At 46.1% G+C, this 14,503-nt stretch overlaps 1 protein-coding gene across 2 annotated transcripts in view; it reads right to left on the bottom strand.

The window, feature by feature from the left end:
- Positions 1-14,503, bottom strand: part of CACNA1D (calcium voltage-gated channel subunit alpha1 D) — a 1,031,608-nt gene that overhangs the window by 557,761 nt on the left and 459,344 nt on the right. For both annotated transcript variants that reach the window (XM_085624624.1, XM_085624625.1), the window contains exon 23: positions 13,554-13,641. In XM_085624624.1, coding sequence (XP_085480750.1) covers positions 13,554-13,641 — 88 coding nt within the window. The remainder of the gene's footprint in view (positions 1-13,553; positions 13,642-14,503) is intronic.

Here is a 14,503-nt window from a genome sequence, read left to right as displayed (position 1 = left end):
GCACGCTAGATTCTTACAATAGCCCTAGGGATAGCGAGGTCTCTCAGCAAGCAGTAGAGGCCTTGCAGTGCCAGAATGTGGACAGGACTGCAGGGGCTGCAACAAGCAAGTGCAAGATCTCTCGGCAATGGGTAGAGGCCTCACAGTTTACAAAAGTGGGTGGGGCCTCTGCAGAGGTACATGCAGCCCCGGAGAAGGGGGGGAAGCGCTACGGGGAGCTCTTGCTGGCAGGAAGAGAAGCACAAGGGAGGAGGGAGGGCAAATGGGGGCATGGATTTGGGCCCCTTTGTGGACTTTTTTTTCTACATCACATGAAGGGGTGCCATAACATATAGATTTCGGTGTGGTGTGTTTGTAAATGGTGCTGGAGGTTTATATTCTAGTGCTGATGAGCTGTTTATGGAGCGATGGGAAGGACAGGACATAGGTCATTAGGGAGGTGGAATATCATTGACTGGGACAATGATAGCTGGAGTATAGGCATGCCAGTAGGGACCAGGGCTCGGTGAGCAGGTAGACTACAGGAGGGGGAAGGACAGTTTATTAGGGGGTTTATACGCTGGGAGGGTGGGTGTAGGTCAAAAGTGAGAAGGGGCTGGTGGAAGCCTGCCAGAGGACTTAAGGGGAAAAGGTAAGGGAGTCCATTCCACGTTTTGGGTGAGATGAAGGAGAACATGTGCACTCCTGCTATTCTCTTGTTTATGCGGGGGGGGGGTGCACATGAGAGTGAGGCTGAGCATAGGTGTCTGGCTGGCTGGTGGAAGTATATTCAGCTATTCAGGTATGCTGGTCTGGTATTGTGCAAGCTTTGTATGTGTGCATGTGGAGTTTGCATTGGCTCAATGGGAGAATCGGGTGCCAGTGGAGCTGTAGCGGTCCCACACAGGGAAGTGGGGTTAGCATTAAGGCCAAGCTTAGTTCGGTTTTTTTGGAGGTAATCAGTATAGGTTGTACCAGCACACCGGGCCCATTTTTACCTTTTGACAGGTCGGCAAGGTGGCTGGAATGACGGACTCGTGAGAGCTTAATGCAGCTTGTTGGCCCCGAGGGGAAGAGAAGGCGCGCTCCTGTGCGGCCAGCTGGACAGCAATGGTGGACAATCAGATCATCGCCCCAAGAAGGCCTGGTGTGGCCCCGGCGGTATGACACCCTGGGGGGCTTGGTACAACCCCTAGCAGACCGGCGTACAGGATGGGCCATCCCACATCATCAGATAGGTTGGGAGGGCAGTGTACGGCCAACAGTGCAAGTTGGCCTCAAACAATTGGTGGTGCAACATGACGTGAGGGCATGTGGAAGTGCGAAGATGAGAAACGGGAAGTGAGAGTGAGGAGGAGTTATAGTGGAGGAGCCAAGTGGTTAGGAACAAGGATCTAGGCGGGGGGTACTATTAATCCATCTGCCCGTACTGTTTTGCAGGATGCAGGTTCAGGGCACTCTCAAGGCAGAAGTGGTGGAACCTTACAGCATGACGGCATGGCAAAACGGTAGTCCCCAGAGCGGGCATCAGCTTTGGCGACAGGTAAGCTGACGCAGGGTGGATCCTGCCAAAATGGTCTATGTTGGTGAGCAGTTAGGGCTGCCCACGCGGTGCGAGCGGGGAGGCCTGCCTAAGCTGGTGTTGATATGAGCAGGGAGGCCCACATAAGTGGTACAAGTGAGGAGACCCGCCTAACCTGATGACAGTATGTGCGGGGAGGCCCGCCTAACCGATAGGAGCGGGGAGACCCGCATAAACTGGTGTCGATATGATGGGGAGGCCTGTCTAAGCTGACGTCGGTATGAACAGCGAGGTCTGCCTCAGGACAGATTTTAAGGGAAGGACATTGGTGTCGGTACGAAAGGGCAAAACAGACAGATGTGGGGACGTCAGGTGACAAAGCAGAGGAGTAAAAGTAGACAGGCATATTGGAGTAAGGAGTTACGATCATATACTGGGACATCTAAGCCATCTAAGCCAGTTCAGGCTTGCCTCATGTTCGCTATTAAGATGATGGAAGGGGGAGTGCATAGAGGTGCTGAAATTATTACACAGGGAGTGGAGCTAAGGTCCAAGAAAGGCTCCAAGGGGGGGGGGGGGGACTTCGAGCTCTACAAACGGCCGAAAAGACAGTGAATATAGAGACATGGACGGCAGTTTTTTATTCATGCCTGCGTATACCATAAATATCCTCTGAGAGGTCAGTTGCACTACTTAAAACAATGGACGTCATCCGAAAGCCCCAAAATATTATGGCGGTTAGGCTTGGGCGCAGCAAGAGGATGAACTCAGGGTCTGTATGGCCCATGATCTGGAGAAGCATTGCGGTGGGATTAAATATGACATATGGCACCATTTTAAGGGCCCAGCAAAGTGGGTAAAAACAATTTTTATTGCTAGCGGTCTACCAATCATCTAATAGCCATTTCAGGGGCGCCCCAACCGGGGAAAGGTGGGGGTCCTTAGGCAAAGGACAGATTGGTCAACTGGGACCTTGTGCACAAAGAAGCATGGTAAATTCTGGCATGAATGTGCCAAAGGCACAGGCAGTCATGCATTGGGTCAGGTCTTAGGGGTCAATCCTGTGATGCAGCAAGACATGGGCAATAGCAGTATTCCACAGGAGCACAGCAGCGAGGGCAGGCAGCTTGTTGCAAGGCATGGAGGGGCAGACAGGGTTCTGGGAGTAGGTGCTCATATGCCAGTTAACTTGGACAGATGTGAATTTGGGCTTTTTTATTATGAACGGAAGGACGACGCCAGGCTATGGTCACAAGGTTTTACGTCGGTATTCAGTATGGGATGAGGGCATGAGAGTGACGCTGGGCAGCTACCTTGAAATCAGCCAGCATGCACACACAAGTAGTGGGGTATAAAGTATGCAAAGTGATTCGAGAGGGTAGGATGGTTGGGCCCCTTTGAGTATTGGCTAAGGGATGAGTTCATTGTGTCCCATATTGGAGCGGCACCCAAAGAGGAACAGGGGCATGTTAGGTTGATTCAATACCTTTCGTGGCAGACGGATTGCTAGTCAATGATTTCATTCCTAATTAACAGGCTTAAGAAACAGACTAATCAGTGGAGACAGCACTAGCCTTAGTAGGGAAGAGTGGGATAAGGGGCAAATATGGCTAGGAGAGACGTTAAGTCACCTTTCTGTTAGTTGCCAGTACACCCTGCTGACTTTCACCGGTTTGGGAATCCGCACATATAGTTGACAAACGACTTACATGGGGTGGCTCCACTTCGTGGGCTGTAGTTGAATGATTCATTGCATTCTTGTAATCAATTTTCAAAAGGTACAAAGGTCACGAGCAAATAATACATTAATTGCATGACTTTCGTTTTGGTGAGGAACCTGGCTCCGCTGACTGCCAGCACCTGATGGTAAGTTTCCAGAAGCGCATGAGTGACCGGAGTGCCATTGGTACCGGAGGAAACTGTGGCACTCCGCACGATATTGTCTTTTACTGATATTGACATTTATTCAAGGGTTATGGGAGCCCGATTGCCAAGAGACAAGTAATTAACAATGCAGAGGTTTCTGGAGGCAAGTTTGGGGTAAACACAGGCACTGTCAAAGAGGGGTAGGTACCGTTGGCCCATTGGAACTTTGCATGCATGGTAGGGAGAGCAGGGAGGCTAGTTGTAGAAGGTTAGGTTGTCATTCTCGGGTCGGCCATTACCACACCATCATATCAGGCTGTCTACAGGTCAAGAGGGCCTGAGGCCGTGACTAATCTGTCTAGCTCACTTTAATTGGATTCCCCTAACAGCATGGTCAGAAAGAGATTTGGATGGCAAGATATTTGCAGATGCGACAGTGGGTTTTGGTTGGGGGTTTTCGTGGCAATGGCATTGGTGTGTCGAGTAGTGGCCACCGGAGTAGATGCAGAGTGGCTGCAGTTTTGCCTTCCTGAAGTTTCTTTTGGTAGGGGCAAGGGCATCATGGGGTAAGCAGTTATCATACAGGAGTTTTCACTGGACTCGACACCATGTCGGTGGTGGGGAGGTCAATGGGTAGTCAGCGAGGGACTCACAGCTGTTATAGATTTCAAGGGTTTTTGCTGTAAAAAGCCAGCAAATTGATATTGTGTTGGGAGTCAAGCATGTACCAAGTGTGGACAATGACATTGATTATGCTTTATCTCATGTGAACTGGGAGAAGTTCCATTGGCTGGCCACGGAAGGGGGATAGAGTCAGGACAAGGATGCCTCAGGATCTTTAGTCAGTAAGGGGGAGAGAGGATGCTTCAGCTAGTAGCAGATTCCATGGCAGTCTACGAAGACAGCTTATGCCCAGGCTGGTCTAAATTTTTAGCAGATGGGACCAGGAGGAGGTCAAAGGAATGGGGTAGCACAGAGGATGTAATTCAATTTATAACGTAGCTCTTAGACAAAGATCAGACAAGGGTGACCATTCCAGCAAATTGGCAGATATTGGCTGTGTAGGAATGATTTTGTGGGGTTACGTCACCTCTTCGAGCACGCTTGGGAGGAGAATATTTAGACGGCAGGTCCAGGGAAGTTGACTGGTGTGGTCCTGTGGAGGCATAGGATATAGATAAGGTGTTTTGGTTCTTCTTTGAATTTGCCGGGGGTTGGTGAGTAGATGTGTTTTCAGCCCTTATGGCCAGGATGTTTGTAGATGCTTTTTGGATCCTTGAGCATTTGGGGGCTAGGGGAAGTAGGGGCATTCCCTGGGAGGCGGTCGGTCGGGTTTGATAAGGGCCAGCGGGTTGGGCTCTACAATTCTAAGACAGATCAAAGAGGTGAGGACAGGAACATAAGGCTCAGAGTATGTATTCGTTAGTTAGGTTCTGCCTGGGGGCAGCAGTTCAGACAGTTCATGATTAAGCGGTGCTGTGTTATAGCGGAGAGGGTTTTTCTTTGCTGAATAAGTATACAGGTTGTCAACTTTGTTTCTGTTTTGCAGGTGCTGTTCCTGGGCATCAGGCTGCAGGTATTCAGATATGGATTGTGGGCAATCGTTCGTACAGTGGGCAGAAGATGCAAGAGGTTCAGCAGCCCGGGCGAATTTGGGTTTTTAATATTGCTATATATTTGATCAGTAGGTAAGGGAGATGAGATGGAGTAGACTACCGATAGGGGGTAATTGGCTTGATATACTGCTTATGCATTTAGGCGGGGAACGGTTCGGTGCATCAGAACATTGTGACACTGATTAAATACAGGAAGCAGGACTTGAGGGAGTTGCATAAGGTGTCAGAGTTTGTGCCAACCAGGGTTTGGAGTGGGGCCAGCAGGTCAGTAGCTGTAGACAGGGCCAGGAGGAAGTCGATCAAAGAAAAGCACTCATTTTGCAGGGACTTCGGCCAGGGCAGAGTTGAGCATTCACACCTTTATTATGAAGATCGGGAATTTCTCAGGGTAATGTGGTACAGTTGTCCTCCAAGGACATGGAACTGTACTTGTTGCAACTAGAGCTGGTGTTGGTGAAGGTGCTTAACATTTGTGGGTTCAAAACATCTTTCTTAAGGGGGTGGATGGGGGCAGAAATAAGGGTACACCAGTGGACCCCCTCCCCTTTTCTGGGTGGCGGTTGGCAGAGAAGATGCCACGGTTTACTGAACTTTATGGTTGTTGTCAGCGGCAATCCAGGCAGAAAAGGGAGCAAGTAGGTAAGTTAACACCTGGACGAGCCAGAAAGTGTAAGGCTCTGTAAGAAGTTTAATTGGTTAAAAGATTAATAGATGGAGTAAAGAGGGATGGGAGTCTAAAGGTCTCAGTTACAGTTGACCAGCTCTGGAGCAAGTTCAGTATTCCTCAGTCATTTGTTGTGGGCGGGGAGGGAGATTTTACGGGTGAGGTTAGCATAACTTAGGTGAATAACTTTGTATAGTGAGGTTGCAGTTTTTTAAGGCAAAGGGCAATGTTGTTTTGTGATGTGCACCTGTTTCAATAAAGTGGCCTTTTGCACACAAACCTGGTGTCAGTGGTCTGCGCTGCTCCCCTCTTTCCCAAATAGCAGAATGCAGTGTCGCTAAATTTTCCTGTGTGCAAAAAGCGGCATTACAGCTAATGAAAAATTAATTAATTCAAAAGTAACCATTTAATATGGGGCAACAAACAAACAGGATGCAATGCCCCCACACCCCAATAAAGAAACCGCTGCTGCTTCTCACTCAGTCGCAGAGAGCGCCCCAGCTTCCCTGGCGGTCCGATACAGCTAGAAGAGTTTTGGAGCCAGCCTCACTTTATACGTGATATAAAACTCTACCGGAAGTCCATCTGTCCTACAGTTTTATTGTGTGCCATTAGATCTACTGCACATTGTACCTCAGCTATTGTGAGCGGTATGTCTAAAGCAAGTCACTGGAGAGTGTCCAAGTGTGGAATTGGTGTCCTGTCTATGTAGTATTGCAGAGGAGGGCTGCTGGCCCCTTCTAAGGCTGCGTAAAGGAAGCTGTAATAATCCATAAAGATCTTATATTGTCAGTCTGCGAGCTGAGAAGATCGCCAGTGGGGGCTCTAATTGGCCCGCAAGAGCCAAGATAAGAAGCACCCATCTTTGTTTCCGACCACGTGGTATCTGGCTATGTATTCAACACAGTCCCGTTTTCCAAGCCTATCTGTCAGTGCTCTGTGTTCCTTTTTTTTTTTTCTTCTGCAGATATATATAGCGCAAACTCGACCCAAAGGTATTGGAGTGCTTTACATGAGCACCGGTTACGTTACACAAGGACACATTCAGGCACGGGAAGATTAAGTGATTTTCCCAGAATCACAGGATGTGGACGCAACCCTGAGGCTCTAACCTTGGTTTCCAGCACCAAAGTCGGCAGTCTAGCCGTCAGACCACATCCTCTAATGTTTGCTATGTTGTGTTTCTAGCAGCAGCAACTCCAACTTGTACCTCCTTCTCTTGGAAATTGCCTTCCAACTGCAGGAATTGGTTGCACACAATGCTCTTTCCCCTACACACAGTCTTGATGCACATGCACCGGATCACTACCAGAAATGCATCACACTCCACCCCTCTGTGCCAGCAGTGACCTCGTTGTCTTAGAAATAATGATCAATATGCGTGTACTGGGTTTCTAAGCCTAGGGTCCTGCAACACCCCAGCATGTGGTTTCCAAGTTGATATCAATGTGCGCTGCCGGCCTCACCACACCACTATTCGAAGTGAGCTGTGGCCAGAAAGGGTGTGGCCCAAATATTTGGTGCCTAGTATGTGGGAGATGCAAAAAGAACAAATGGTGGACAGAATGCAGAACAATGTCATACATTCACCCCAGTACAGAGCTCTGGGCCTAAATCCATCGTTTTTTTGCTCTCCATACCATTCCAGTTTGAACCCAGCCATATGCAAATCAGTCTTGACCCTGCACCCAATGGGAGCAGTCTAGCCCGAACTGCCAGGCCAGGTCCTCCCTGGAATGGAAACAAGCATCCTAGGACCGGTTTCGGGGTTTCACCTCTCATCAGCCAGGATAGCTTGACTCCAGTGGCATGGAGAGCATGGGACCCACGTCTGAGCATACCCGTCCCACTCAGGGTGACAAATGCAAAAAGAACAATTGATGGACAGAATGCAGAACAATGTCATACATTCACCCCAGTACAGAGATCTGAGCCTAAATCCTTGTTCCTTTTTCATTTGTCACCCTAAGTGGGAAGGGTATGCCCAGACATGGGTCCTGTGCTCACTGCACCACTAGATTCAAGCTAGCCCAGCTGATTAGGGGTGATGCCCCGAAACCGGTCCCAGGATGCTTGTTTTCAGTCCAAGGAGGACCGGGCTTGGCAGTTCGGGCTGAGCTGTTCCCATGAGGCACAGGCTCAAGACTGATTTGCATTTGGCTGGATCCAAACTTGGGTGGTGTGGTGAGCCAAAGAACGATGGATTATACCCAGATCTTTGTGACTGGGGATGAATGTTTGCATTGTTCAGCATTCCGTCCACCAATTGTTCCTTTAGTAGTATGTAGGAGGGAATCCTTGAATTGCAAAAAAGGAGATTGATTCTAGTTTGTATGTGGCCAATCAGTGAATGGTATGAGTATTTAGCTGTCTGGGGGTGCATGGTGTGCCACATATCATGTAACTGTGTGTCCAGTCGTCGAAGGAGCACACTGCCATAATGCTCGTCGCACAATGCAGCAGGGGTGTCAACCTGTCCAGTTCCACACTGTGCACACAGTTGAAATCCCCACCCCAGATTCTTGGTGCGAAGAGGTCCTGCACTAGCGTGGGGGAAAGGCTGTCCAGGGACTGTGCCTGGTACTTGTTGCAATCATAGTGCACCACCAGCGATATTGGAGCACCATCTTCCATGCCTTCCATTACTACATATTGGCTGTCCGATGGTACAGCAGGTGAAATCTGTATCAGGATCCCTCTCGCATAGGTCGAATAAGAGGTGGCCACCAGTTGGCCCAATCACATTTAAGTAATTTTGTGATGCACTATGCGTCTGCCTGCGTTTTCAGAAAAATGTAGATCTGGTGTCACCTTTTAGTTGTCGCCATCCCTTGCACATTCCAGGAGATCATACTGTACCTGGGTTGTGATTCTTGTGGATAACCACTATAATGAAGTTGTATGTACGCTGTTACCCTCTGTGGGATTTCCCTGAATGAAAGTAAGTGCTGACTGCTGTGTGCCTTCATTTCACCTAAACAATAACCAAAAACTTTCACCCCAACAGCCCGCACCAAGGCCACTGCAAAGACTAGCCTCTGACCAATTAGGAACTATATTTAACTGTTCTAAAACTGTGTTCATTCCAGAGGTAGGAGAAGCAATCTGATTGTGACTTTGCAAGTTCTAGTTTTGGTGGCCAATTACCTCTACCTTACCCCTTTTGGGCTTGTTCTCATAGGCCAGGGTAGTTTCATGGTAGGTTGTGTGTTGATTGGAGCACCCCTTAGTCTCTAGCCACTCTCACTTATCTGCAGGCATGGTAATAAACAAGCCCTCTCCAAATCCTGCACCCACCTCTTGGCTGAAAACATTTGTGAAAATTTGAGTCCTATTTGCGGAGCTTCTTTTTACAGCCATAAAACTACAGCACCACTGCACATCTGTCGTGTAGTCCGGAAACATGTTTACTATTCCATTCTCAAAGTGCCATGGGTCAATTGTTTTGGGCAAACTTAAGCACAATGTCTCTGTCACAACAGTTGAATATGCGAGCCACCACTGGACTGGGTGGAGCCCCCGGGGGGGGGGGGGAGGCCTATTCAGTAGTTTGTGGGCTCTCTCCACAGGGAAAAAAGGTGGGTGAGTAACAAGTCCTCAAGGAAGAGTTCCATGCTAGACCCCTCAGCTACTTCCGGAAGTCTAACGATTAGCATGTTGTACATTGCGATCAGCCTTCTGTGTCCTCCGCCCTCCCTTGAAGGAGTTACACCTCTTCCTGAAGAACCTTGATGTATTCTTGCATTTTGGTTACCGTGGGGCACACAGTGGCCAACAATAATTATGTGGCTTCCACTCTGTCTTTAAATTTTGTTTGGTTTGATCTCAGGTGTCCTAGCTTGAGTGCCAGTGCATCACTTCTGGGCCCCAATGATTTCTTGATGTCTTGGTCCCAGAGGCCCCTGAGGTATTATGTGGAGGGCTGACTGCAGTGGGGTGAGGATCAGACCCAGAGGTCATGCCCCCTCTTGAGTTTCACTATTTCCCCAAGGTTCAGGGATCCCTGGTGACGGACGGAGCCCCGGAAAGGACCCCGGGCGCCTAGCGCATGTCACAGACTGCAAAGTATCTGAAGGCACCGCCAAAAGGGAATCACCCAATCTTTCATACCAGTTGTTCATCCTTGGCCTCGGTGTCCTTAGCCTCAAGGGCACAGCACACCGGGCAGGTGTGGGTCAGTTGAACATCCGTGGCAGATGGGTGTCCCTTATCTTTAGCAATCCAGATCACTGGGGGCGTCGTTGTGGAGGATTCTGAAAAGTGAGCGGTGGCCGCAGAGGGCACTACCATATGACTGTCTTGGCTGCCATCTTGGCCATGCCCTCATGTGACCATATTATATGGAATAAATATCCTATGAAGTACTTTAAAAGGATATTGCACATAAGCTTGAGGTCTCATCACCTTACAAAAGAACACAGCCTTCATCTTTCTTTCTCTATATGATCACAGAACTCTTTGGCGACTTTACTTTTGTTATGTATGTCAGGGTGTACTTTATGCCAGAATAATAATTATTATAATAATACTAATAATAATAATCATCATAATGATAACAATAGCCCCGACTGTCTGAGGTAAGTCATTCCTAAACCTAAATGTAGTATGTCATTCCTCCTTTATGCAAGTCTGAACTAGGATATAGTAAAACAACCTTAATATCTGAAAACTTGTTAAGTTTCTTCTTCTCTATAGCTTTGTCTTTCATGTGAAAACATATGGGTATCTTCCTTGTCCTCTCATTCATAGGGTGAAAATATCTGCCGTCGGAGAGATCTTCACACAAGGTGAGTTTTCTGTCATCTGTCTTAAGACCGAAACACTGGCGTACTATCACAGTTGATTTAGAAGGCCGCTGAATGAATTTCTGTTTATACATCAATGTCCTCAGTCATGAATGACTCTTTAAGGCAACAGCACCAAAGATGGTCCTAGCAGAACTGAAGTTGGTCCAAAGCTTTTCTAATTGGTTGATGGAAAGAACACAATCAATGACTAGCTCCTAAATGCTCATGGCCTGTGCTGGAGCAAATAATAAAAAAAGCTGCAGAATAGGTGAAAGCCCTACCACTCCACTCCTTCTTCTTATACACATAGTATAGAGGACCCCAGGGCGCCTAGCGCCTATATATATAGTGGTTTCGTGTACAAAGAAGCTGTGCTCAGGGACTGCTATGTGGCAGTGGATATCTCATTAAGACAGAGGTAAGGTACTCAGAGTAGGTGTGATTACTCTTGGGATTTTCTTTTTGCGAATAAAAGAATTGTATCTTTGCGGTACTGCTCTGCCACGTTTGGAGCTGTCCGGGAAAGTTATAATGCATTGACAGCAATTGCTATCACAGCAGTTCTTGACAATGCTTGAAATGTCCCCCTGGGCCGATGGATATTTCCCAATTTGTGTGTTGGCACCTCTGCCAGGGTGACTGAGTCATTTACTCCATTGCCCTGGCAGAAGACGAGCTGACCCTCAAATTTTAAATCAGGCCCTTTTTTAGTTAAGTTGAATGATAGAAAGATACAATTTCAATTAGGGTGTCAGGAAAACATGCATCATTGACACCAAACTGAATAAGAAATATTCCATTACCGGTGAGACAATTGCATATTACTATAACTGAAAATGGCATGGGAGTAGAATTTGTAGTTCTTTTTCTGAAAGAGGGAAAGCATGTGGGGGTCTAGAAAGATGGTGTGAGAGAGTTCTATATCACAGGTGTCACTCTGAGAAGGACAGCAGCATGGTGTGCTCTTGTTTGAATGCTGGTGCTTTCGTATCAAAGACTGTGCAGTCTGTGGGTACTTCCAGAAAAAATCTGTATTTGAGTGAGAAACAGGTGATCTGAGGAGTATGGTTTTGAGGGTTAGTCAAGGCATTTTTCAGATTATTTGGAATTGAATGAGGGGCCATTGCGGCGTGATGAGAATTGTAGTTAAACTGTGCGATTTACTGTTCACTGTAATAAACCTTACCAACATTTCCCTCGAGAGGTGGAAGATGGATTGTTAGTAAGCATCTAAGAAGAGAACTATAGCCTTGAGAGGTACTTGAGAGATACCCGACTTGACTTACCTACATTATTTGAGCTTCTTCTTTTGAAACTCTAAACTGAATTTAGGCATTGCCATATCTGCTCTTTTTCACCTGCTCTGCTCCTCGATAGCCCCTGCACAACGCCTTTGCTATGACTTGATTTATCAATGCATTTTTTGGAACTCTAGCTCTGTTTCAGGCTCATTCTGTATTGCCCTCTGCTCGAGTTCATTGCTTGGATTTTTCATTACCTCCACTTATCTCATTTTATTTATGCTCTACACAATGACTTTTACTTGACTCATCAGATTTTCACTGCCTTCAACCGACCTGGAAGTAAGCTTTTCTCCCACTGCAATGGCAGTGTAAATCTGGGAGCACTGTGTATATCCCCCTATTACATATCCAACAAGCCAGCCTGAGGTTATCGGTTTCCAGATCCCTGCATGACTTGATAATACTCCCACCTAAGAACATACTGCATATTCCTTCCCTATAGTTGACACCGAAACCAGAAATAAGGGCAAGGTCATCAGTGATGTTCCCCGTGCTGCGTAGTTGCCAAGAAATACGAATTCTGTAAATTTCATGTTTATAAAACCATTAGAGTAGTCAAAGGGTCAATTTTTGGAAACTTCAAATTAATGAAAATGGCAAACAAAGTAAGGACCCAGTAACAAACATCAGATCTGAAGTTAAACAAATTTAGAAAAAAGAAAATGGAAGTTTGTTCCTAAAATTCTTTATTTTTGTTTTAAAAAATGAGAATAAGTAAACGTGTAAAGAAAAGAGATTGGTTTAGGGTAGCAAAATCAGCTGTTTACTTATAATATGACATCTGAACTAAAAGCATGAGCCGAGAAGAAGGAAAGGAGAACGATGGACTGAGGAGAAAAATGAGAAAATAACCCTGTGGAGGAACATTAAAATAATGGTAACAAAGGGGTGATGAAAAGGGATGGGTGAGAAATGAAAAGATGTATTTTTCAAATTTTAGAGTAGCAGGCAGGAAGCGAGAAGAGTTGTGAGGGAAAAGGATGACAGGGTAATGCAAAAGTGTATGTTAAGGTAAGGGACAAGGACAGGAGACTAAAGCGTCTGACTGGGGAATAAGACAAAGGGGGAATTCAGGATTACATGTTTCCACCTGGAGAAAGAACTAAAAGCGGTGAATGATAACGGGGATATCCCTGAAGAAAAGATAAGTAACATTTTTTTTTTTACAAGACAGACAACTAAATGAGGGGAAGCAAGCTGTAATTGGCGGAAAAGGAGATAAAAAAGGCAATCGGGGCCTGAGTTTACATATGGTTTCACCTTTTGACGAGGGTATGATATTTGTGTCTATCATTGGAAAGGGGTGAAGTAATTGAGCTTCCTTCATTTATTTTATTCTGTGCTTTTGCTTCCTCACCCTCCCCCCCATCCCATTCCCACCTTTCTATTGGGGTCCGAAATACAAAGTTGGGTCCCAGATGAGTGGCACTTTGGGAATTCTATTGCAAGGTGTTAATTATTAACAATTAAAAGAATACTTGCGTTTTGGTTTTATGGGAGCAATATTGCATTTTGTGACCCATTTTGAATTCTGTATGTAAATGAAAAGTTTTTTGTACACTTAATAAAATTAGTAAAAATCAAATGGCACCCACACAGAAAGGCTGCAGCGCCTTCAGTGGAGTCGACAGGCAGAGATCTATAACTATGGCAGGCTGCATTCTTCCAAGGCAGGGAGTAATCCTCCTCTAACTACCCGAAATAAGGCCCGCCAGGGTTCAAATAAAACATTGTATTATTTCAAATTATGCCTGAATGGCAAACTTGTTTCTAAAATCAAAAATATACTGATTACAAATTTTAACAATACCTCACCTTTAGTCCTTTAGCTCTGTTTATTGCTCTCAGTGGTCGCAGAACTCTCAAAACTCTGAGAATTTTCACAACTGATATGGCACTTGACCTGAAAAAAATTTGAATTAGGTATGCAATAAATAAGGCGGTATGCATTAAATGCAGTTTGAATAGTATATATGGAATCTGTCCATTATAATTCTAGAAACTCAATGCGAACCTGCACTTAACAGGTAATTAAAAACCATATTACTGGTATTCTGAAATAGGTTTTATTACATGAGGTTGAAGGACGCCACTGATCTGTGCCCCAACCGTGACCAAAAAACGCCCTATTATCAGCTGGCAAGAGCCCTGTAGACTACTATGCAATGTAAAGCCAACATACCGAAATTTAGGACGAGTCAATCAGGTGGACAAGTCATCTCCATTTTAGCTCCTTCACTGTGGTATAATCTCTCTTGACCATGAGACTCATTAAGCAACACTTTAATTTTAGAAATGCTTTAAAGAAGTTTAGTTATCATTGGTCGACAAACTGTGTCAGTGAGCTACATGCACTGGTGACTCCTTCAGAAACCTGGAGGTCATGTGCTTAAATCCTGGCAAAGCTGACACATTCAAAGGCTTTGAATCAAAGCATCATTAAATTAGGAAATAGCAACATCTGCTATTTACAGCAATTTGACTCAACTGAAGCGATACATGCAGAGCCTACTATAACAGTTATTGTATAACCGTTTCCTACTGATTAACATCTAACTCTTTCAAGGCGTTGTCTATATCTGAGTGCTAATTGACCACCAGGAAGGCAACCAATGAGCTCCAACATAAAAGCATATAAACGTCTGACGTCAACAAAATCATCCACTAGGTTGTGTTATAGTACTTATGTTCCTTAAATTAAGTGCTGTACGCAGGGAAAGGGGCATAGCACTTTTTGTTTCTTCTTGGGCCAGGGTGGGGGGCTT

The sequence above is a fragment of the Triturus cristatus genome, chromosome 9 (genome assembly GCF_964204655.1).
Source record: "Triturus cristatus chromosome 9, aTriCri1.1, whole genome shotgun sequence".
Lineage (NCBI taxonomy): Eukaryota > Metazoa > Chordata > Amphibia > Caudata > Salamandridae > Triturus > Triturus cristatus.
Note: the sequence above shows the minus strand (reverse complement) of the source record. Positions and strands in the feature narration are given on the sequence as shown.